General features: G+C 43.9%; 1 protein-coding gene across 5 annotated transcripts in view; it reads right to left on the minus strand.

The window, feature by feature from the left end:
• Positions 1-13,618: 13,618 nt before the first annotated feature.
• Positions 13,619-25,781, minus strand: part of C13H18orf25 (chromosome 13 C18orf25 homolog) — an 89,699-nt gene continuing 77,536 nt past the window's right edge. For 4 of the 5 annotated variants that reach the window (XM_032309634.1, XM_032309637.1, XM_032309633.1 and 1 more), the window contains 2 exons: positions 25,571-25,697; positions 13,619-16,122 (listed from right to left, as the gene is read on the minus strand). In XM_032309634.1, the coding sequence (XP_032165525.1) occupies positions 15,933-16,122; positions 25,571-25,697 (317 nt within the window). In that variant the 3' untranslated portion in view covers positions 13,619-15,932. Of the gene's footprint in view, positions 16,123-21,564; positions 21,705-25,570; positions 25,698-25,781 lie in introns of those variants that run through there. The other variant, XM_032309636.1, reaches the window with a different exon arrangement.

The following is a 25,781-nucleotide window of genomic DNA, read 5'->3' on the forward strand; positions in this document are numbered from 1 at the left end:
CTGGGATCTTTTCAAACTCATCCTCCTCTCTACTGCTCCTGCTCACGAGTCCCAGCAGCCCTTCCGGTCCTTTACCCCCAAGCTCCTGGGAAGGCTCTATTCTTGTCCTCACTACTTGCCTTCCACTCGTGCCTCCCTCCAGACCAGCTGACTTTGGCCCCTCGTGGCTGGCGGAACTGCCTGGGTGAAGGTCTTTGTTGATAAACTAGGCAGGTGGTTATGGGTTCCCTGGACCGCCAGCAGCACGGACCTGGCTGGCCCTCTGGCCCCATGAGACTCTGGCTGTCACCACTTGGGCTGCTCCTTCGCAGTCTTCTTAGGACAGTTTCTTACCCTCGGCACTGTTGACATTTGGGGCTGAGTCATTCTTTGTTATAGGGATCTGCCCTGCGACTTCTAGGATGTTTCCACGCACCAGACGTCAGGAGCAACATCGCACCCCCTCGACCCCTCCCTGCCCTCCGCTGTGACCACCAAAAATGTCCTCAGGCTGCCTGCCTTCTGTTTCCCAGATGCCTCTTCAGCCTGTCAGATGCAGAGTGACCTCAGACTCCGTCTTCCTGTCTTAGTTTGGATTCTCCCAGAAGCCAAGCCTGAGATGAGGACTGGGTGCAGGCAGTTTACTCGGGAGGTGGTCTCAGGAAACAGGAACGAGCAAAGGAGGAAAAGCTAATGTAAGGTCCAACATCAAAGTCAGAGCTGTGAGCAGTGAGGGCTCACTTCCCCTGGAATCTGGGCTTTCAGCCCCTGGCCAGGGCACGTGAAAGGGGCGGGGAGTGGGGGGGACGGGCATCTAGCCTGTGGCTCCCACACTTTGTTGTTGAGAGCTGTCCCAGGGAATTAACTCCCCAAACTTCTGGGCTGCGTTGAGCCATGCAAGCCAAACAGACCTCTGTGGTTTTGAGGAAGGTGCTAGAATAGACTTGACAATGACGCATTCTGTGCTTTAATGGGGAGGTGCTGTCATAGGAGCCAAAGCCACCAGCAATGTCTACCACGGCTGCAGCTGAAATCAGAGGGTGACCAAGATGCAGGGCACCCAAAATGATCTACCCTAGTCCTCGCCTAGCGCCACTCCAACCCACCTGTGTCTCCCATGAAGTCCATTCCATCCCCGATGGGATCAAGGTGGTGGGCAGCCATAATCTAGTGAAAATAGTGTGTACGGGAGAGTCCGTGGGATGCGCCCCAAGCCACTCACTGGTGTGTAAGTCAAGGCTGACACTGCTGACGGTTACTTTCCTTCTCCACCACTTGCTCTAGATGTTTCTGTCAGCTAGTCGAGGTTGTCGTCTGACAGGGTGACTCAGACCCACAATCCTGAGTGCTCTGAGCCCTCAGCAGGAGTGGCCTCATCTGGCCATGGCTGTTGCAAGGGGCCCTTCTCTGTCATTACCCCACCTGGAAGCCCTGCCCCCAGGCACCCTCTCATCCCGTGCGAGAGGAGCACAGAGAGTGGCGGGGAGAGGGACCAACCTGCCCTCCGCCAGGGACCCCTAGACCTGTGTATTCCCGCAAGTGGGGACACAGCACCATTGACCGGCTGTATTCTGGTGACTGTGCCTGACCTCAGTGTCATCCTCGAGCTGGGACCTTAGTTGAGTTTCGCAATCCGTGCCATCCCTCTAGTCGGTCCTGTGATTTGGGTTGTACCCGACCAGCCGATCCCACCGTCCTGCGCCCATGGTTGCACTTCCTTTGTCATAAAATGGGCCTCTGGATCTGAGGTGATGAGTCATCACATGTAAATAAATCAGGCTGTCTGTAAATGCTCCGATTAACACCAGAGTAAGCATCAATCCCCAGGAGGATTAGCGCTCTTTCGGGGAGGGGGTACGTCGGGGGTGGGAGGGGCGCAAGGTAATCAACTTCTGGCAAGCAGCTGGCCAGTCAAGGGCTAGGGCCCTCTGGGCCCACAGATCAGGCAGCAGTGGCAGTGTCCAGACGGCCTTTGAGAGGGAGCAGGGGCTGTTGGGCCCCTGCCTAGTCTCCATCCGTCACCATGGCCACCCTGTGCATGAGCTCATCACACAAGCCTGGGCAAGGCTGAAGACAAGGCTGACCCCCACCGGGCACCATGCCGTCCAGCTGATTGTCAAAGAGGGCGTCCACTGTGGTGGGCGCATTCTGCCCGGCACGAGCATGACCACAAAGACCCACACGCTCTGTGTCCATGCCCACAGACCACCCCACACGCCCCTCCCTCAGACCTCCCTGCTCCCTCTTCTCAGCATTTTCTTTTCAGGCACCTGACCCACCAACCCAACTACTGGCCACTGCACAAGATGCATGTCCTTATAAAACACACACTTCTCCCTCTGAACCGCACGGAATGACAGGTATAGGCTCCACTCACTACTGTCTTTCAGGGCTACCCTGCCTGGGGCTTTAGTGAAAACTGCCGTCCGCTTTGGGCTAACACCCGCACGCTGAACCAGGCCTAGGACCTTTCTTCCTCCATCAGCTCATCACAAGAAAATGCTTGGCACGAACAGAGAATCATCAGTGCTGGGGCGGGGGGAAGGGGCAGGCGCGCCTCAGAGGTCTGGGGAAGAAGCTATGTGGCGAGTCTGTTTGTGGCTTACTTGGGCCCCCTGGCCCTGCTGACTCCCGATTCTAGATGTTGCCACTTCCATCTTAGATTCGACTGAATTTATAAGAAGAATGGTACAAAACCCGCTCATGATGGGAACTCCAGGGTCTCGGCCAACTGATGTCCTGTGGTGAGGGCCCAAGAGCACGCTGGGAGCTGCTTTTCAAATGGGGAATAGAAAGCACAGTCCTCCTCCTGAACCTGGAGAGTCCATGATACCCCTCTCCTCCTGGGGCTTGCCAGACTCCATGCTCCCTCCTTGCCCACCACGGACACCTCCAGCACTTGCTGGGTCCACAGAAAGCAGCTTGCCTGGTAGCCAAGCCTTCTGCAAAGCCCTTCCTTGCTCCAAGTCACTTGATGAATGGACTGGATTAATATTTCCAAATATGCTACTTACGTGTCCTAAAGCCAAAAGAGGTCCACCAAGTGCTCTGTCTCCTTTGTAACAGCAGAGGGTACAAAGGGCAGTAACTTGTCCTCATCTTAGAGGAGGGTGACATGAGACACCCCAAAGGCTCTGCTACATACTCCACACTTGACCCCTTCCTGCATTTCCTCCCCAGTGAGTACAAGAACCTGGGAGCCCTTCCCCCTTCCTCTTTCTTCCTCACTCACATGCTCTGCACCACCCTGAACCCTCTGTCACCAAGTCCTGAAGATTCAACCTCTTACGTTGATTTCTGCAGTCAGAACTCTCCTCCGTTCTTCCCACCACCGTGGTGCAGCCTTCTTCATTTATCTGCTCAAATCCCACAGAAGCTTCCTGATTCGACCTCCCACTTCCAATCTCAAGGCTCTTCTAGTGCATTCATTCACCCATTTTACCACAAGGGAGGGCTGTTCTCATTCCGCCCCTCCTCGCCACACCTTACCGCTCCCACCGCTTCAGGGATACACCTAGATCGCACTGCCTTTCACTGTAGGCGGGCTGAGGGTCAGGCACATGTTCCACCAGGGGAGGCTGGCCCCCAGAGTGTCTGTGGGGTGTTCACGAGGCATTCAAGGTCCTTCCCCACAAGGCTCCAAACTAGATCTCTGGCTTCCTCCCCCACCACTTAGCCCATTTCTCCCAAATGGCAGCGACTCTACTGAGCCAAACTTGCTCTTTCTCACCTTCATGCTTCACCTAAGCTTTGGGCCTGGCATGACACCCACCACACCCTCCACGCTCTACTTCCTCAGACCCCACAGTCCCTAGCCCGCCGCGAACTTAGCTCAGCCGCCACCTTCTGCAGGCGCTCTTTCCCTATTTGTTCATTCCGCCCCAGCGCTGGCCTAGGCGGCCTTCCTTCTGTTCCCACCGCACAGAGCTCTGTCTCAACGCCTGTCAGGCTTTGTGACAATGATTTGTTACACCAGACAGAGCAAAGCTACTTGAGAATGAGGACTGGCTTCCAGTCACCTCGTGTCTCTGGGGACTGGCCCAGTGCCCAGCGTAAAGCGAGCATTTACTAAGTGTTTGCTGAACCAGTGAAATTGGCGTGGTATGGGAGCAGCAAACCAGCAGCTTACAGGCTAAGTCAGACCTGCAGGCAAGTTCTCCTTGGCCTACACACTTCCTGGCTGAGTGAGGTCAACTAGGACTGATCCAGGTTACAGGGCTGATGACACGGAATTGGCCTCTATTCCCTCTGGCTGACTGCCTAGCCAACCAGACAGGTACTCCGGCAATGCACCAGTCCAAGAACCCAAGTGACTACAGCCCCCTCGGGTGCACTGTCCCTTATAGCAGAGGCTCACCCGCAGCTTCAAAGGCTCAGCAACCTGAAGAGAATAAGGATCGGAGCACCAGACGTACTTGGGCTCCCTGCTTTTTATCCCACCCAGAAGGACGGAGGTGGGGGTAGGGGGTGGTGGGAGAGGCGGGGGTGGCCCGAGTCCGCCTTACTTTTATTTCTTCCTGTACTAACAGATCTACTCAGGTTGTATCTTCAGCAGGTCTGACCATGGCCACACAAGAAGAACATACACAAATCAGAAATTGGCATTTTAAAAATCCTGATTCCCTTTGTCTTGAAAAAAATCCATAGACCTGGCAACATCAAGCCTGCACTCTCATCACAAGCGATGCAGCCTCCCCCTTAGACCAGGCACACTTCTCTCTGCGCTTGGCCACACCCCCACCAGCCTGGCCCACCGATTGCTTCCAGCCCTGCTTTGTTACCATTTGAGTCTGTAACTTCTAAAAGGGCTTCGAAACATCCTTTGCTATTTTACCATCTTTTTTGATTGCCCCCCCTACTCCCCTCATCCCGTGGTAGGCTGTGAGTATCCTCCTTTCAGAGATGAAGAGGCTGGGATCCAGAGAGATGGCTGACAGTAGGCTGTCACACAGCCTGTGAGCAGTGAAGGCAGGACTCAAATCCAGACCTTGGGACTTCTTTTCCCTACCCCATGCCTGTTACACAGACACAAAACTGTTGCTTGCCTTCTCGAAAGTACTTATTTCAAGTATATTGTAAGGATTTAGTGTTGCTGCTAGGAAATTATTAGCAGCCCACCGCCTAGTTTTATTTGATCTACACACTTCCTGGTTGAGCTAGCCAAATGACTGAAGCAGGGCTGGCAGGGCTTGGCCTTCACTCACTCAACCCCAGGACAAGCCTGTAAGATGAGTACTATTATCCCCACTTTATGTGTGGCACGGAGAGCTCTGATGAATTCAAGACGGATCATCTTAGATGGGTTCTATCAGTTGTTAAAGTGACAACATCCTTCAACTGCAGTTGGCCAGCTGCCCCTGCCTTGAGCCACCTGTCTTCCCCACTGCCCTGGGCACTTGGTCAGGATTTGCAGGTTACCTGTGACAGGGTGAGTCCCACACCTGCCAGCAGCCTGTGGCAGTCCTACTTCTGGTGCTAACTGGCTCATGCCTATGCTGACAAGATTTGGACGATGTCATTAGAGGGGGAGGTTCACATCTGCAATGTCACAAACTAAGGTACTCTGTCAAGGGCCCAAAAAGCTGATCGGGAGAATTTTAGTCATCCACTTTGGGGTGTGGGAGCCTATAAATGGATGAAAGAGAACAGGTACTACCCAGCACAGCCTAAAAGCCAAGGTTCCAACACGTTTTCCACCTCAACCCCTCTAGGGAACACCACCTCAACCCCTCTAGGGAACACCAGACTCCTAGCCGGAACAGTGACAGCAGCGTGGAGCCCCTCACAACCACGCAGGATGGGGACCGCTTCGGCAAAATCTCGCAGGGCAGCAGCAGGCATACAGAGTAAGAAACCATGCCGAACCCGCCCACTGCGCCTCACTGCCCAAAGATGTGGTGAGGGTCCCTCTGGCAGGCTGTCGGCTATCAGACATGGTGCCCGAAGGTGGCTGCTGACTTTATGGGCCAGGGGCTGCGGGCATGCACTCACAGAGGGGAAGAGTTGGTTTCTGTCACAATAACCTTCACCCCCAGTGGCAAATCTGATCTTCACAGAAACCTCCACACTTTCCAACTCCTCAGAGGATGGATCCCCTCCTAAAGCTCATCTCCGGGGCAGGGCGGTCTGTACTAAGGGCGTTGGCCTGCTTGCCTTCCTTCACTTCCTGTCACACTGGGCTCCTGCATCCCTTTTCATCGCTGGGTTGTAACTGACCTAGTAAGTCCCGTTTCTGCAGAAAGTGTGGCACCCATTCACACCAAGACAGTAACCTTAAAAAGTGTGGTTCTCTCAATTCCAAACGATTAGGTATTTTTTCAATTAACAGTCATATTGAAATACACATACCATAAAATTTACCCTTTTAAAGTGTAACAAGTCAGTGGTTTTTAATATATTCAGAGTGGCGTGCCATCACCACTTTGCAGTTTCAGAGTATTTTCTTCACCTACCCAAAAAGAGACTTCTTACCCATTAGCTATCACTCCCTATTTCCACTTCCCCTCCAGCCCGTAACCACCACGAACCTTTGTTTCTGTAATTTGTCCATTCTGGACATTTCCCATAGATGAAAGAGTATGTGGAGCTTTTGCAACTGGCTTTTTTCCTTTAGTATGCTTTCCAGGTTCACCCATGCTCTACCATGTATCTGCACCTCATTCCTATCTCCAGCTGGATACCCAACTGCGGCTAGATCACGCACCGCTCACCCCCTCACTGGCTGATGGCTACTCACGTTGCCACCACCTTCCAGCTACTGTGACTAAGGCTGCCATCAACAGTTGGGTCCAAGTTTTTGTGTGTACCTAGGTTTCCATTTCTTTCGGTATCACACTTAGGACAGGAGTGGCTGAGTTGTATGGTAACAGCCAAACCATTTTCCAAAGTGGCTGCACTTCCTCCTATTCCTACCATCAACTTAAAAGGCTCCAGGATTCTCCGCTTCCTCACCGACACATTGTCTTTTTGCTTCTAGCTATCCTAGTAGTGGTGAAGCGCTAGTTCACTGTGGCTTGGAGGTGCATTTCCCTGATGATCAATGATGTTTAACATCTTTTCATGTTACTGACCAACTGTGTATCTCCCTTACATACCTCCATTCAGATCCCTTGCCCATTGTTTTGCCTTTTTATTATCAACTTGGAAGAGCTCATTTATTCTAGATACAAATCCCTCATCAAAGGTTGCAAATATTCTCTCCCACTCAGTGAACTGTCTTTTCACTTTCTTGATGGTGTCCTAAGCACAAAATTTATTCTGATGAAGTCCAACTTGCCAGTTTTATTTTTTGTTATGGTTTATTGTTTTGGTGACATGTACAACAACTGCTGAGGGGGAAAAAGTGTTGAGGACATCTAAAAAGAATCAGCTTCAGATCTTATCCATGCCTACTAATAACATCTAGGAAGTCATAAGGAGCTTTTTGTTCTTTCCTATTTGAAACAAAAAAAAAATTTTAATTTTTGGGGCACCTGGGTGACTCAGTTGGTTATGCCTCTGCCTTTGGCTCAGGTCATGATCTCAGGGTACTGGGATCCAGCCCCGCATTGGGCTCTCTGCTCAGCGGGGAGCCTGCCTCCCCCTCTCTCTCTGCCTGCCTCTCTGCCTACTTGCGATTTCTCTATCAAATAAGTAAATAAAAAAATCCTAAAAAAATTTTTTTAATTTTATTATGAAATATTTAAGATATATAAAAAAGTACAAAGAACAACATACATCTGTGTCCCCACTACCCAACTTAAGAAGTTTCACCCATAAAGTTGAAGTCCCTGTGACCCCTCCCACTCTACCTCCCCCTCTGGAGGCAACCATTACCCTGATCTTGGTGTTTATTATTCTCACGAACTTCTTTATAGTCTTACTACACATGTGTATGTGACCTTTATCAATATGTAGTGTTTTGTTCTTTTAAGCTTCGTATCAACTGTATCACGTAACACATAATCTGAAGCTTTCTTTTTCTACACTGAGATTGATCTATGTTGATAAAACTGCTGTAAGTATATGAATACAGATCTAGTTCATTAAATTCCACAGTGGCTAAACACAGTATAAATACACTAACCATCCTATAAACATCCATGTTGAAACAGACAAAAACTGGAGAAAATGACACCAAATATTTCTGAGCACATAAACTGCTTCTCTAGAACCACGGCTTTCCATATCTTGTTAACGGCAACCCATACTTGAAAAAACGTGCTTGTATCTTGACCCTCTGCACACACACACATATCTGTGTGTGGTGTGTATCAGCATATAACAAAAGTTTCATGTAGCAATACTGTTTTCTGCTCTGTTGTTCTATTCCCTTAAATAGATAAAGAAAAGATGGTTTACAGACACTTGAACTGAGTTCATGACTTCCCCATATAGGCTACCCCTAAAGTTTAAAACCTACTCAAGGGTATTATTATCCCAAGGTGTGGAATTTGTGAGTCATGAGACGCCTTAGTTAGCTCAGGACACCAGAGCAAAATATTAAAGAGTGGGTGGCTCTTAAACAACAGAGATTGTTTTCTCACAGTTCTGGAGGCTGGACATCCAAGACCAGGGTGCCAGCATGGCTGGATTCAGGTAAGAGCCCTCTTCCTGGCATACAGACAGCCTCCTTCTTACTCTGTCCTCACAGGCGAAGCTCAGGTCTCCTCCTCTTCTTAGAAGAGCACTCATCAAGGTGCCTGGGTGGCTCACCTGGTTAAGCGGCTGCCTTCAGCTCAGGTCATGATCCTGGAGTCCTGGAATCAAGTCCCACATTGGGCTCTCTGCTTAGCAGGGAGTCTGCTTCTCCCTCTGACCCTCCCCTTCACGTGTGCTTGCTCACTCGCTCTTTCTTTCTCTCTCTCTCTCTCTCAAATAAATACACAATAAAATCTTTAAAAAACACTAATCCTATCACGGGGACTCCCATGTTATCTAAACATAATTACTGCCCAAGGGCCCCACCTCCAAATATCATCAGACTGGGGAGTAAGGCTTCTGCACATAAACTGGGGGTAGGGTTGGGTGGGGTGGGGGGGTGGGGAGCACATTCAGCCCATATATGAGGCATACACATATTCAGCTTTACTAGACAATTTCACTGTTTTCCAAAGTAGTTGTAGCAAATTATCCTCACACAAAAAGACAAGCAAGTTGCCACTGTTCTGCGTCCTGGTTGGATTTAAATGTATTCCTGATCCTGCGTGTGTGAAATGGCATCCTGTAAAGTTAAGTATGTGTTTCCATAATTAGTAGTGAGCCCCACCAAGTATCTTTCCTATGTTTACTGGCCATCTGTAGTTTCCTGTTCCACAAACTATGAGACAGGGAATCTATCTATGGAAAAAGTTTCCATAGTCACTCCAGAGCCTGCAGGGACGCATACTCAAGCGCCTGATGTTTAAATCTTTGACCACTTACCTAAGAGAGAAGGGAACCAATCAAACATTACTTTCTCAGGAAGACTTCCAATTCTTCTCAGGCCAGAGCAAAGCAGAATCAGCAGCAAAAAGAATGAAGGAAAACCAGGTGGAGAAAAGAGGTTTTGTTTTTCTTAAAGCTAAGAAGTCCTAATTTGGACCACAGAAAAAAATCTGTTCTTGCAAAGTCTAGCCATGCAAATCTGGAAAAGTTGTTATTCTTCTGTTCTCAGTCTTCCAATCTGCAAAATTAGGATAACAATCTGTACCACTTCTTACTCCCATGTGGAAATTTTGAAATAAACATTCTTTCAAAACTTTGAAAATAAAGAGATTGTCGAAATTCAAGGTTCTCTGTTAATCATCCAATGCCTTCCAAAAGCCTAAGTAAGAGGACAGAACTGTAGCCCTTTGAACAGCTTTCCTGGAGTGAGTCGCTCTCCTGAATTCTTGCCTGAAAAAGCCCGACGGCTTTGCAGAACAACAAATGACCCGCTAAAAGAACACAGCCCTACCTTTCAGTGTCAAGAAAGAGATCTAAGAAATTCTTCATTTTACAAGTACAGAAATTTACTCCCTTAGGTGGTCAAATGGTCTTTCTAGGGTCTCCTAGTCTCTGGTTCCAGCTTTGTATACACTAGCCACCACACCCTCCCCTCTGGTCTAAAGATCCCTGGTGCTCCAGGTCCATCCAAGGTCCATGCTTACATGAGACTTGCTTGCTTCAGACCCCATCACAGGTGTGAGGGCTCAAAAGCTAGCAGTACTTCACCCTTCCACTCTTAGGATGGAGTCATCACGGAAAGGAAACAGAAATGACTCCTCTCAGGTGTCATTTACCAAAGCACGAAGGAAAAAGCTGGTATCATATAGATTTTTCACTAAAGAATAAGAAGCTAGGTGGATATAATTTACAAGCAAAGAGTATTCCCAACCAGCAGGCCAGATTCTCTGAGGTCACATGGGTTTCTGCTGCCACACCTCTCTTCTGAGGTCTGACTTCACTGTCAGCACTCATGCTGACCCTTCACTCACCCATCCCACCAAATGGGATCTCAAGGCTAGGCTGAAACAGAGAAACAGTGGCTCCTCATCACACAAAAGGATCCCTGCCTAAAGCCACCTCCATCTACAAGGCCTGCACCTGTGTAGAGATGTGCCATGGCAGCCCTGGATCCGCACACTCATCCTCTGCATCTTTGTCCAAGCTCACTGTTCCTTCTGGTATTTTCTACTGCTTTCTTCTGCTCCAAGCAGATTCTCCCAGCCAAAGCTCTACTGTAGCCCAGGAACTTCCCAGACTCTGTGACTCGGTGCTCTCAAACATGGAGTCAAGGAAGTAAGGAAATCATACCTACCAATGACCTAGGAAGACCACTCTTCCTAGATGAGTAATAGAGTTAAAACAACAAAACTTAGGGGCACCTGGGTGGCTCAGTCAGTGAAGCGTCTGCCTTCTGCTCAGGTCATGATCCCAGGATCCTCGGATCGAGTCTCGCATCGGACTCCCTGCCGAGAGCCCGTTTCTCCCCCTGCCACTTCCCACACTTGTGCACACTCTCTCTGTGTTAAATAAATAAAATCTTTAAACACACACACACACACACACACACACACACACACACACAACCAAACCTAAAAGAGATTCACTGTATACTTCAGCTGCAAAACTGGAGCCAAAGAGCTATTTATATATTTGGTCAAGATTTATCTATAATTTTTCTCAGGAGTAAAGTTATAAATAGCTGTCATCTACTGTGAAAAACACACCAATAAGGAAAGGCGAGGCCAAAAGCCAGCCAAACATACAAGCACAGGAGGAGGAAGGTAGAATGAGATTAAGAACTAGACACAAATTATTTTACTTACTCATTCTACAAAAGCAGCGGCCAAGGGCAAAAGGGATCAAAAGCAAGGTCTGGAATCCCGAGAAGAGTCTCTCACAGGCACTAATATTTCAAGGTTTCGGATACAAGGTAGTACAATGCTAGTCCTAGAACGGCATTCAGAACTGTTCCAGAATGCTGAAAACATTTCCCAACTGTTAACGGTGTACTTCCTCATTAACAGACCCCTTTACACTGCAAGTAGAACTAAGAATTCCTGAGGAACATGGAGAGATCCAGGAGTGGTATTTTAGTAAAGATAGCCTCATTCTCCCCAGTTCCTTGTTCCCTTTTACATGAAGGTAAGTGAAAAAAGTTATGAGATATTAATATGGTAGTTCCTATAATTTCTATAGCCAAATAAAACCCCTGAAAATAGAACCAAAGTAAAGGAGAAGTTCTTCAGACTGCTTTGAAATCCTCTATATTTGATTCGATGTTCAACCACGTGCAAAGTGCATGCAGTTGGGCATCTGGTGCTGGGTCCTGGGAAGTAACTGTCCGCTGAGTTTTCTGCCCAGGAGCAAAGGCACCTAGCACTAGGAAGCTCTGGGCTCTCTCTGAAACCTCACTGGTCCTAGCTGGGAAGGGAGGCAGGGCTACATGAAAGCCAGTGCAGAGCTACTTTTACCCAGATCTAACACACCAACGGCCACATGCAAAACATCTTGGGAGGAGGATACAGCTGTTGCTTGGAAAAAGTTGGCATACCAGTAAGATCTGTTAACAAAATATAATCGACTTTCACATCCAAAAGCTAACTCAGAAGCTGCTCCAGGCACCATCTAATTAACTGAAGCAGATACAAAAAAAAATCCTCAGAAATTATCATTGTTTAAATACACTCTATTTTATTTTGTCTTAAAATAGTTTAACCTTTATGCTACAGACTTGTTTCAAAAAACAGAAAATCTTATCTTGCACCAAAAAATATATATATAACACTCTGTTTTATTATTTTTTTTCTCCAAAGACCATTAAATACTAAATGGAAACAAAAACTAAATAATGAATGTAAAGAAGAACCAAATTTTGTTTTAAAAACTAGAGTTGCACATTTTAAAACATTAATTCTAAGCAATGATTTGTCGTCACTGCATCAAGTCCACGCTCACACTCCAGCAACAGCAGACCTGTTAACCACCAAGTGCATTGGTTCCTAGCCATACAATGGCTAACATTTCATTTTCATGGTAAGAGGAGCAAAAGGCTTCATAGGACCTTTGTACTCTCTAAAAAACAAAACAAAACAACAACAAAAATATTTCCTAGTTATCCAGTGATTTTTCTTTTAAGATCACTACCCTTTAAAATTTGTTAAAAGAATAAGAAGTATGTAGTGTTTTAAATAAAATGAAAAATACAACAGCATTGGACTAAAATACGTGATTATTTTAAACAAACAGTGCACAATCTGAGGAAGTTTGGTTAGGGCGCAATCATTTTTATATATACATGGAAGTCACATCATACACATACTGGAAAACAGAAATTAGGGGCTCCTTGCATTAAAAAAAAAAAGCTTAAACTAAAAGACAAAGTTGTGTCCCAGCTCTTTCAAAAACCTTGTGACACAGTATAAAAAGCAGGCAACAAATTCATTTTTAAGTTACCTATGGTGCTAATCTGCTAAAAGTAACAGTGAACAACTGACTAACTTAGCAAATCAGACGGTTCATATTCACAATTGAGAATAATAAAAGCAGGGTTTATGCAATGCTCAATTTTAACGACTACCGGAGTCCATTCAGTCTGGCCCCTTCCATCAGAATGAAAGAATAGCTGCTAGTGAGCAGCACGTACGTGTTCTAGGGCAGCCACGTTGACGCGATAGCCAGTTCCTGCTCTGGGGTTTCAAACTGGAGGGCAGGGAGGGACTTAACTGAATTCGTGCCACAATCAAATCTGTGACCCCAAGTACACCACTTTAGCAGAGAGATTGTGAGCAATGTTCTGTGAAGCATAAAGAAGTGTTTATGCTACCAAATGCAACACTTCGGTTAATAACAATCCCTTTTAAAAAAATTTCAAATGTCACAGGAGTTGTTTCCCGCAGAATTTTATCAGTAAAATCCCTTGCCAGAAACCACACCCCAACTCTTCTGGGTCTGGCAATGAAAGAAGAGTTGAAACAGAGTCTCTCTATAGTTAGTAGGTGGAAAAACCCCAACCCTGTAGGGGAAAACAGCTGACTGTCTCTACCATCCCTTCCCCTCCCCCTTTCGCATACTGATTTCTAAATCCCTGTTCTGGTGCATCAAGTCAGGTAGTCAGGATGCTGGAACGGGGGCAGGTGCGGGAAAAGTGCAACCTGGTATAAAAGTGAAAGGCCACAGAAGAGCCTGGTTATGACTCTGCTCTCTGCCCCCGATCCACAGTGCACACAGCACACCAGAAGAATTCTCTTTAGCGGATGACTATTAGGGGCTAAAGAAAGTATGTCATGGGAAATCACCTGCTGTGTGGAACTGGACAAAACACACTATTAACATAAGAATAGGTAATGTGAAAACATTCTTTAAAATGGGGCTCTGCCCTGATGCTGGGGAAAAAATAAGCTGTAAAAACTTCAAGTCATATAATCCACTCTATTCTTTTCCCAATGATTTTCCTGGAAAACACAGACCAGAAATTGTACATTTCTGCTTTGTCTAGCATTTTAATTCAAGTCAAAAACAATGTGTAACAGCAAAATTCAATAAATTAATCCTAAAGTAAAATATGAAGGTCCAAGTATACACCAGTAGTGACTCTGCAGAAGGTCCTATTTCGCTCTGGCCTCTGGATCTTTGGTTTTTGTCTAGAATTGTGGCCACGTGAGACTTGATATATGAGGTGCTAAAAGTGGAGGTTCATGATCTTTTAAAAGCCTGATCTATTAAAAGTAGATTGACGGGAAAATAAAAAGTTGATGAATAACAGAGGCCAGATCAAATGAGATGTTATCAGAGAAGATCAAAGAACACGTTTCCATCCACTCCCATGGAAAAGGTACATGGACGAACTAAAGCAGCAGAAGAAGGATAAAGGACTAAATGAGTCTTTAAAAGAAGAAGAAAAAGAGGAAGAAGAGAGGAGGAAGAGGAGGAGGCCAGGCAGACTCTGACACATGCGCACACAGGGGGGTGTCCCCATTTGTCTTGGCGGCCCCACCATACCTACCCTGCATACTGCCTTATGCAGGACAGACATTGGGACACGTGTGTCCACTGAATGAAATCTGAAAGTAGTTCTCATGCTCTTATAAGGAAGGGCCACCAAGACATTTGTGGAGGGAAGCAAAGGGCTACAGCAACGTTATATGGCCAATATGGAAACAAAAAATACAAAAGCAAACAAAAACCAAAAACCACGGAAAAACAAAAGATGAGGTCTTCTTAGCCAATAGTACTTCACTCCTCCCTGTGCACAGTACATAGTGTTCTAACTAGGTATTGCTTGTAAAAGAATTCACTAGTAACTACAACATGTTATAGGAAAAAAGGTAGTAACTAATGCCACAGAACTCCAACACTGGCATTTCCTAAATTCCCTGAAGCTCCTACTACCCTTTGCTTAGTTAGAGACTGTAAAACCTACAGTGTCATTTATGTGCTTTGCATCTGGTTTCTTATGGTGCATTTTGATTTTTCCACTTTTAGATGGTAGAGGAGAAAAATACCCAAATACAGTATCAGGTCTATTTCAGCTCGAGTGTTAAACAATTGTTGTACCTCCTGTCTAGAGAGACCAGCTGTGAAAGAAGGCACAGTCTTCTCAGACTTGTAAGTGCCCACAGTCTTAGAGGTGAACACAACTTTTCATATTCTACCTAAGTAGTAGGTTTCTGTGTTCTCCCATTATATGAACAAACCAGGAAAAAAAAGTTGATGGAGAGAGACTTTCCTACTGATCTCTCAATACTCTCCTCACATGCCCAGAAAACCTCATGGTGGGTATCTATCTGAAATGCCTCTGCCCCAAAAGCAGACATTTTCCAAAGAGTTATGAATTATTGCAACAAGGAGACCAACTAAGTCACCTTAGCAGTATTTATAAACACAAAGGGCCATATCAATTATTTGTGTTGTGGGAAGTCAGCCAGGAGCAAAGTCAGGAAAGAAGGTAGAAGACTTAAGCTAAAAGAAAAGTAATACTTCTGTCTTCTATTTTTAAGGACAGGTTTTCAAATGCACATGCCCTACTAGGTGCCAAGAAGGACCTGACTAAATGTGTGCAAATGCCCTAAGGTAGGAGTGCCAATGGGTGGGCTGACAGTGGTCAAGTCTAGATATTAATTTTATTACACAGAAAAATAAATACAAGATTCAAAACTGAAATCCATTTCACTTAGTAATTAAAATATTATTCTAGGAGGAAGAGTTTCCTAAGATCAAAAGTCACCAAGTAAAATGAAGCTGTCTAATAAATTCATCATTCTCATATTCCTACTGAGGGAAAGAAGAAATTCTTTTCTCTGTGCTAAGTTATTTTCCTAAGTGACTTCTTTTAATTTAAAAAAAAAAAAAAAAAAAGTGAGGGGGGGGGCAATTTTCCATGAGTTTCGATTATACAAATGCCACGAACAGCTTCTGAGGCTGAAGCTATGACAATGAACTTCCATGTCACAAAGAGGAGGAGGAGGAAGTAGAAGGGAACAGTGCAGAGGAAACACAGTGACATTGTATTACAGTAGGTATTTACGTCTGCTATCCTCATCCAAGGTAAGATCAACAACTTCCGCAGGTGAAGCCCAAGTCTGCTGGGGAGTCACAGCAGTCCATGACTGTGTTTGCCGGGTGCTGACATACTGCGTGCCAGAACCGTGCTTCCATGAGGAGACACTCTGAATCACACCTCCTCGAGGATGAACACACCTGCAATTGAGATGAAAAGCGTAAGCATGGTTAATCCCACCACAGGAAAAATAGAAGGCAATATGCTCTAGCGGCACCGATCGAAACTTTCACAAACATAAGCCTACTGCATGAGTTCATGAAACTCACAGCCAATATCCCTCCCTTCTTCCCTCTAGTGTCTCCCTCCTCTCTCAATTTAGCCTAAAAACAGACAAGAGTCTTATCTCAGAAACTCCTGAGTTATGTCTAGATTTGTTACTGAAATGGACAGATAACATGTTTCTCTCAACACAATTAAACTTCTGGGGTCTCCAGAACAGGGCAGAATATAAATCCAGTGCAAAATTAAGATACCTAAACAACCTTATCTAACCAAATGAAAACAGTAGGAAATACAGGTACAAGCTATTCTCCCAAATAAGTTCTGTGCCATGCTGGGAATAATACCTTCCAAGACAGTAGCAGTAATACCCTTCTACAGACTGGATTTCTTGAAGTCTGTAAGTACTAGGTCATGCATAAAGGATCAATTTCCCTTATCCTGAAGGTCACAACAGAACACCTGACTCATGCATCTGAACTGCCTATGTGTTTTAGTTGAGGGAAAGTAACAAGGCTGAAGTGCTCAGTTAAGGTCTTCTAAAAGTATTTTATCAGAGGCACAGAACTGCCTTGGTGATAAATCTCACCAAGAGTTCAACGGAAGGAAACTGCTTCTGAAACACTGACATAATGAATTCCACATTCCAATCAAATGATAGAACTGTGAGCCTCCCCCATGAATCACTGAGTGATTCTGGATTCGGATGAGAGGAAGGTAGGCCGCTCAAGCTTTCGTTGCTACTTTTATCCTCACTCCTAAATTACTGACCAGATCCTATGTAATATATGTGAAAGTTGCAGCTGGCAGGATTCTAGTCACATAAACTATTATAGTGGGTCCTGAGTAGCTGCTCTAACAGGCTGTGTACAATAAGTGGTGCTGGATCACTGGAGAATTCCAGCTTTGAGCCACTGTTACCTACACTACCAGACGCAAAAGAACATTAGGGTAACAATGGACAAGATTTAGTTGCAAAACTGCTGAAGGACTCTTATGATCCTGCAAAGACTCCTTGCTCCTACAAAGGCAGCCTGAAAATTACTCCCTTACCAAGAGAGGTGCCAAAAAACAGATCCCCCACAGCCAGAGCAAGGGGCAGAACGCAGATCTGTTACCATACCAGAAGCCCATTATCTTTACAGAATGGGCTAAGTAGCTATTAACCCAGAAGCTACTATGTTTTCAAAGATTAGTGAGTGAAAAGCACTAAAATGTGAGACATAAAGTCCAAAGGCTAATCCAGATCTGTCCAATCCATTAAGTATACTCAGATGAAGTGATCTTATAATCACAGAAAATGTCAGCCAAAGGAGTCCATTCAGCATTTACAGAAATGGTTCTGATGACTGATGGCACTAGCATACTGAGTTTCTTAAGCAGTCTCACCTCATTAGACAATCCCAACAAATGTCAAAGTTACAATCCACACTCAACCGAAAGGGAAACTGAGGATTATAGTGATTACATGATTTGCCCAGAGTCACAATGCTTGAAGGTTGTGGACCACGGAGCTTCAAGCCAGGTCTGATCCTGAGTCCTGGCTTTTCACATCAGGTTGTTGCTTTACAAATGCGTGTATTAAATTAGGTAAGGCAGGGGCGCCTGGGTGGCTCAGTGGATTAAGCCGCTGCCTTCGGCTCAGGTCACGATCCCAGTGTCCTGGGATCGAGCCCCGCATCGGGCTCTCTGCTCAGCAGGGAGCCTGCTTCCTCCTCTCTCTCTCTGCCTGCCTCTCTGCCTACTTGTGATCTCTCTCTCTGTCAAATAAAATAAATAAAATCTTTAAAAATAAATAAATAAATAAATAAATAAAATAATAAAATAAATTAGGTAAGGCAAAACACAGTGAGTACAAAGCAAAGTGCAAAAATAGGCCCAGATTAACAATTTAAAAATACAAAGTTCTTCAAAAATTCAAAAGCTCATCTGTATAAGTACTAATTAAAGGAGGCTAGAACTTAGCAGAATTCAGAGAATGAATGGCTACAGAAAGAATCAGTGTAATCTTTGGCAGAATTCCCAGAAATATCTCCAAAATAAAAGAGTTATTTAGTCCCAACTGTTACTCTGCACTGCTCCCTAAGTAATGGTACCAGGGAGTGGCTTAAAAAGGATCTGATTCAGGGGCTCCTGGGTGGCTCAGTCAGTTAAGCGTCTGACTCTTGGTTTCAGCTCAGGTCATGATCTCAGGGTTGTGAAACTGAGCCCAGGGTCGGGCTCACATTTTAGAGAAGAGTCTGCTTGAGAGTTTCTCTCTCCCTCTGCCTTTCCCACCCCATGCTTACTTTTGCTCTCTTGAGTGCGTTCTCTCACTAAAATAAATAAATGAATCCTTAAAAAATAAAATAAAAGGGACTGGATCCATAATGTTCATTTTACTGAAGAGAAAACCAAAGCCAAAAGACAACTGTCCAGGGCCTTAAGCAAGTTAAGCACCGGACCCAAAAAAAGTCTCCATCAGAGAGTTCATTTTCCACTAAGTATGCCTTCCTCAGACTGCACCTAACGCAGTATACTCCGTCTGATTGTAAGGAGCAGGGCCCCTGGGAATCATTCAATAAACAGCAAAGCAGATTCTAGAATACACTCAAGAGTAGGAGAGTGAGAGGTGTAAAGACAATATATACCACTGCGGAATGATGGACACAGAGAAGAGAATAAGGAGGTGAGGCACTTCTTCAACTATCTGAATTAGCTGGCTGCTATAGTTATGTTACAAATGATTCCAGTTACTGGAAACCAACTCGGACTACTTTATTTATTAATTTTTTATTTTTGTATTTATTTGACAAAGAAAGAGAGATCACAAGTAGGTGGAGAGGCAGGCAGAGGGAGAGGGGGAAGCAGTCTCCCTGCTGAGCAGAGAGCCCGATTCGGGGCTCAATCCCAGGACCCTGAGATCATGACCTGAGCAGAAGGCAGAGGCTTTAACCCATTGAGCCACCCAGGCACTCCAACTCAGACTACTTTAAGCAAAAAAGCAAATTTGATGGAAAGACACTTGAGCACCTCAAAGAACCTAAGGATGATGGAATAACTAGTCTCATTCATTTGACTCAAGCCTCAACCCCCTCAGTCTGTTTCTCTCATTTCAAAATTTTAGATTCTCTGGATTATATGATGATCCCATCTTCTGTCAAAAGCTTTCTGGGCTCCTATTTAACTGCAATGGAAGGTCAATTCCCAAAGAATGGAGAATCACCATGGGAGAAGGTGGCTACTCCACCATGTGCAGAGATCTTGAGAACAACCTACCAACCATTAATCAGTTTATGGAGGGAAGTTTTAGATGATCATTACTACACCACAAGTATAGCTTCGGTTACCAAATGGTATAAACTGCCTTTTAAATGTTCAAGCAAGTGCTGGGCTATCTGTCAGGAATATTAAAGAGTAGTACTCTAAGACAACTTCTAAGGTTAGTGTTGACTTTAAGATTTTTAATAATATAGGCAAAATTCTCCTTTTAGAAGTCAGGCTAGTGGTCACAGGAAGGCAGAATGGTGGGAAGGTTGTAAATGCAAGATGGCACAGGAGGGACTTCTGTTTCTTGATCAGAGCGCTAGTTACCAGTGTCGGCAATTTGCAAAAACTAAAGTGTACACTTACGACTTCACTGTGTGTGTTATATGCCAGTAAAACATTCAAGAAATCTATGATTTAATGACCTCAACCATTTTGAACAAAATGGTAGCTAAGAGATGGATGAGGCCTGAACAAGGCTTTTACCACATCTTTTTTAAGTACAGGGCAAAAAGACTCAAGATGATAAACAAGAGTGCTGGAGAAACCTTTCCACTGTTTTATAAGATGGCATATGTTATAGATCAACTTATACCAGATAGGGAGGGAAAAAATTTCAGGAGGAAAAGGCACCAGTACAACTGTTATCAGCCCTATAGAGAAGGATGTAAGAGGCTCAAATTTCTGGTAAGGCTACAAACATAAAATACAGTTTCATGGATTACCACAAACCCGTTTTCTGTATGATGAAAGACCTGACGTGGAAACACACACAGCTGTTTTTTAACTGCTCCAATCCAATTCTAGTGCGGATACAGGCTGTGCTTTCACAAAGCCATTTGATCTGTGTATGATGGGCAACAGGCACAAAACATAACCTAAAGTCATATTTTGAGTAAATGCTTTGAGAAAATGCTTAGGACTCACTTCCCGCTGCCCAAACAAAACAAAACAAACAAACAAACAAAAAAACCTACTTTATAAATAATAAGTTTTGACAGAATAATTTCCTGCTCTTCATATACTGAAACCAATAAAGGAGAGACTTCACAGTGGAAAAGAAAAAACACAGAAAGAGGGCAGGCTCTGATGGTCAGCTTTTGATACAGTTAACTTACTATCCTAAGAAAACAACATTAAACATTAATCATTTTTGCTCTCATTTACAAAACATGAACGTGACCTCTTAGATAACATTCCTACTTATTTTTCCTAACTGAAGATGAAATTAATCCTTGGCTTCAGGGAAATGCCTATCTGTATAGCTCCCTTGTTTTTTTAAGGTTCATGTTTGCAACTGGTTCTAGGAAGCAGTCAGTCTTAAATGCAGAAGGCTTCTAGCATCAGTTCTTCTATTGAGGGAGGGATGAAACAACATTAAGACAAATGACCACAGGACCAAAGACTACAGTGAAATGAGTTAAGGGTTTGATTATTCCCCAAAGCTTCATAGGACAGGTACCAAAGAAACTGTTAAGAGTTCCATAACAGAAAGGTCTGTTCTACATGCATTCATCTTCTTAGGGCAATTACCAATGAGGCCAGTAGAAGAAAAGGAAAAAGGACCATGGATAAAGAAAAATACTGGCAGAGGACCGTAAGTTAAAACTTCTGACAAAATTAAAGGAACAGAGGAACTAGAGTGCTGGAAAAATCTCTATCTCATTGGCAAAGAACATCTTGTAAAAATGGACTGTCCCAAAATTAACATTTAGAAATGATAACATTTAGGTAACAATAGGAATTAATCACAGCAACACAAGACAGCCATAAAAGATGCATTCAATCCATTAGTTCAGAAGGCATGCTTTCGAGTCTATGACTAGAAGAAACACAGAAACTAAAAGAACATTTCAAAATCTACATTTAAAGAGCCGGGAAAGATATTAACATGCAAGAAGAGAAAAACTGTTTAAAAAAAAAAAAAAAAAGACACATCGTAAGTAGAACTACTGAGTCCACGTGAAATAAAATGCTTCCAATATGGAAAAATGGCAACGCAATTCAAGTCAGAGCAACCACAATCGCAAAGAGAATAACTCAAGAACTGAGTCTAAGTTTTTCAAAACTCTCAAAAAGCCCACAGCAAGGTAGAATGTCAAAAGAAAAAATAAGAAAGGGACAACTAAATCCAAACAAAACATCTATGCATGCAAATCAAATTAGAAAAGATGTGGATCAAAACCTAAAACCTTTTTTCCAAGCGATAACCCTGCCAGAAGCCCATCAATACTTCATAACTGCAACCCTAGACCTGTAAAAGAAATAAATTCCGGATGAGATACAGGAACCAAAGCGGTAACTCCAAAGCAGCCAACAAGAAAGCTTCTCCCCACACCTGCTTCTCAGATTTTTAATCTCAAATGTTTGAAAGATTGTCAGGCTTCCTCTTAAAAAAGTACCGGAAAAATGTTCAGAAAGACAGAAGAGCCAGCGAGATTCTATTCAGTCCTAGGCACAAAAAGCAAAATAAAGGATCCCCCTCAGAATGACACAGGAGTCAGTTCAAAATACTCCAACAAAACTTGCCAACTGTACATTCTATCAGATGGGCAGTATTCACCATCACTGAGATTTCATAATCAGTTTGTCACTTTTAAGAGAGCATTTCCACCGGATTCAACCCAAAGGATCAGAATAAAACACATACTGATGATTCAGAGCCTGCAAGGAAAAACTCCTTGAAAGTAACATTATGGCATGTTATTTACAATATAGGCAGTCACTTGACTTAGTTCAAGAGTGGAACAGACAAGTCTATAGAGTAAAATGACAATATGGATAAAAAAACCTATTAAGTATTGACACCAGTGTACTAACGTGGGGGTGAGTGCGTGTGTGTGTGTGTGTGTGTGTGAGTGTGTGTGTGTGTGTGTTGGGTAAGAACTTACAATTTAAATTTCCAAGTTTCAATGGAAATATAAGGATAATCTTAACTCCAGATACCAAAATACTCGTAGTAAAAAAGAAGCTAAAGAGTTTATGATGGAAGAAAAGTTGAACAAAGAAGCCAAGAAGAAAGGTGGCTCACTTTGTAACACTTGTAGGCAGAAGTAAACATTAAAGAAGGGAGATGTGATAGAAGTTAATAGAGAACTGGGCCAAGTAACGTCTCAGGGACAAAGAGATCAGGTAAGCAACACAGGTTATTACCTGCTCTTTGCTACTTCAGTAGGAACACATGACTAACAGTGAATTAAAACATGAAATGTAATTCAAGAGGAAGTTGGTGAATGGATAATGTGTTCCTGGCAAAACTGAAAATAATTTACCTCTATCGATTTGTTAATAGGCAAGACAAGGTTTATAGTAGGGATTTAAAAGGATAATCTTCTGTATTTTAAGGAACAATGGTGAAATAAATAATGGCAAATACATGCTAAAGTAAAGGAAAAAATCAAAAGCTCTATCCTGTCATCTGAGGCATAAGTCAGCATGCAGGGAACAGGTGAAAAAAGAGAACAGGAAAAAGTTCTTGATTAAGGCAAAGAAAAAAAGGAAAAAGAAGGAGATTAAGGAAAGACTGAAGAATGAAAACTCTTTCCCACCAGAACATGGGAAATAACCATTGAAAACAGGAAAGGAAAAAGGAAACAGCCATGCAGACAGACATACAGCATAAACACAGGACAGAAGAGGAAGCATTTAGGTCTGATAACATCTGAGAACTGGCCATTCTTGGGGAGAAGACATGCTAAACAATGACTTAACTCTACATCCTTAACGTCCCAACAGGTATGACCTGAAAAATGCTCTCAGAAACTAGGATCGGGGCGCTTGGGTGGCTCAGTCAGTTGAGCATCGCCTTTGGCTCAGGTCGTGATCCCAGGGTCCTGAGAAGGAGCCCCACATGGGGGTCCCTGCTCAGTGAGGAGCCTGCTTCTTCTCTCCACCCTGTTCCTGCTCTCTCTCTCTATCTCTGTCTCATTCTCAGATAAATAGATAAAATCTTTTTAAAAGAAAAAAAGGAAAGGAAATTAGGATTAGTTCTCATGAAGACAAAGGTAGCCTCAATTTACACACATATATACTTTGCCTACGTTCTCCACTCTTAAGTTTGCCTTTTATATACATGACAGAATAAATCCTGGTTAATGTTTTACATCTAACAGAAGAGTAAAATCAGATCTAAAAGCCAGGTAATGGGGCACCTGGGTGGCTCAGTGAGTTAAAGCCTTTGCCTTCGGCTCAGGTCATGGTCCCAGGGTCCTGGGATCGAGCCCCGTATTGGGCTCCCTGCTCAGCGGGTAGCCTGCTTCCTCCTCTCTCTCTCTTTGCCTGCCTCTCTGCCTACTTGTGATCTGTCAAATAAATAAATAATATCTTTAAAAAGAAAAATAAATAAAATGAAAGCCAGGTAATGTAGATATTCTGTCAATACCTACTTGGGGCAATCAGGAAATCACAACTTAACTCTTGTGGCCCAGGAGAAAAACTGTTTGCTAATATAGAATACACATTTTTTAAAGTTTAAATTTTTGTTCTTTATGCATATGTGTGCTAAATGTTCCTCAAGAGTACCTCTGAGAGAGCTATAACTAATTCTTAGGAACAGTATCTTAAAGGAAGAGTTAGCACATTTTTTCCTACAAAGGGATAGATGGTAAATATTTTGGGCTTTGAGGTCTCTAAGGCATCTGTTGAAACTTATCAACATTGTCACTGGAGCCACAGACAATATGCACATGAACAAATATGGCTCCATTCCTATAAGATTTTATTTATGGATAAATGTGTTTTATTTGAATTTCTTTTCAAATAATTTCCACATGTCACAAAACATTATTCTTCTTTTGATCCCCCCTCCTCTGACCCTTAAACATTTATAAATGTAAACCAGTCTGAGCTCAAGGTCCATATAGAAACAGGCAGCGGAACAGATTTAACCCACTGGCTACCGTTTGCTCATGAAGAATGATAAATTTCAAAAATTTTCATAATACTACACAAAAATGATGTCTTCTGGCTTTTTTAAATACTAAAACAGGACTGCTTGAGTCACATGAACTTCACTAGAAATCTATTACATTAGGAACAAACTGAAGTAACTCAAGTTTTAAAGAAAGACAAGGAGAGTTGCTTTAGGAAACAAGCAATAGAGGTATGATGTCTGATGTATATTTCCCAATTGCTTGCTCCTAATATATTTCCAGATAAAGTGAACGGCAAGAAAATATGAATGATAGGGGAGAAAGTAGGGTGATACTTATGCCATAAGAGAAAAGTCTGTCAAGCTATCTGGACATTTGCTAAAAATAAAGAGGAAACCAGTTCTAATTCACATACCTGTATGGTTGAGAAGTTCTTGATGAAATAATATGCAACACATACTGAAGCTCATATCATGTCTAATCAAAAGGCATTTTTTAAGCCAAAGGAAGTGGAGAGATAGTTCCCACCGTTCATGCCAGCCATGCCATGAGGACTACCATTTTCTTTTCACTTGGCTTCAGGTTAAAATTAAATTCACATTTAAAATATCAGAATGCGGGGCGCCTGGGTGGATCAGTGGGTTAAGCCGCTGCCTTCGGCTCAGGTCATAATCTCAGGGTCCTGGGATCGAGTCCCGCATCGGGCTCTCTGCTCGGCAGGGAGCCTGCTTCCTTCCCTTCCTCTCTCTCTGCCTACTTGTGATCTCTGTCTGTCAAATAAATAAATAAAATCTTTAAAAAATATATATAATATCAGAATGCGGGGTGCCTGGGTAGCTCAGTGGGTTAAGCCTCTGCCTTTAGCTCAGGTCATGATCTCGGAGTCCTCGGATCGAGCCCTGCATTGGGGTTGGGGGGGATCTTTGCTCAGCATGGAGACTGCTTCCCCCTCCCTTTTTGCCTACTTGGGATCTCTCTGTCAAATAAATAAATAAAATCTTTAAAAAAAAAAAAAATCAGAATGCGGGGTGCCTCGGTGGCTCAGTTAGGCATCTGCCTTCAGCTCAGGTCACGATCCCGGGCTCCTGGGATTGAGCCCCTCATCAGGCTCCCTGCTCAGCAGAGCCTACTTCTCCCTCTACTTCTGCCTACTCATGCTCTCTATCTCTCTGTTAGATAAATAAATAAAATCTTCTTAAAAGATAAATGAGTAAAATAAAATATCAGAATGCTCCACTTAATATCCTACCTTGCATGTTCCTGAACTCCCACAATCTCCACTTCACTATCTGAAGAGGCAATATTAATTTCTTCATTGAGAGGTGCATTGCCAGCTGATGTCTTGTCACTTGCTAGGAATCCTGGATCCAAATGACCTGAGAGAGAAGGGGGAAAAATAAGCTCTACAGTTTGACTTCTCACAAGCAGCATAAAATACTCACTGACAGATTTCCCATCAA

The sequence above is a fragment of the Mustela erminea genome, chromosome 13, assembly GCF_009829155.1.
Source record: "Mustela erminea isolate mMusErm1 chromosome 13, mMusErm1.Pri, whole genome shotgun sequence".
NCBI lineage: Eukaryota > Metazoa > Chordata > Mammalia > Carnivora > Mustelidae > Mustela > Mustela erminea.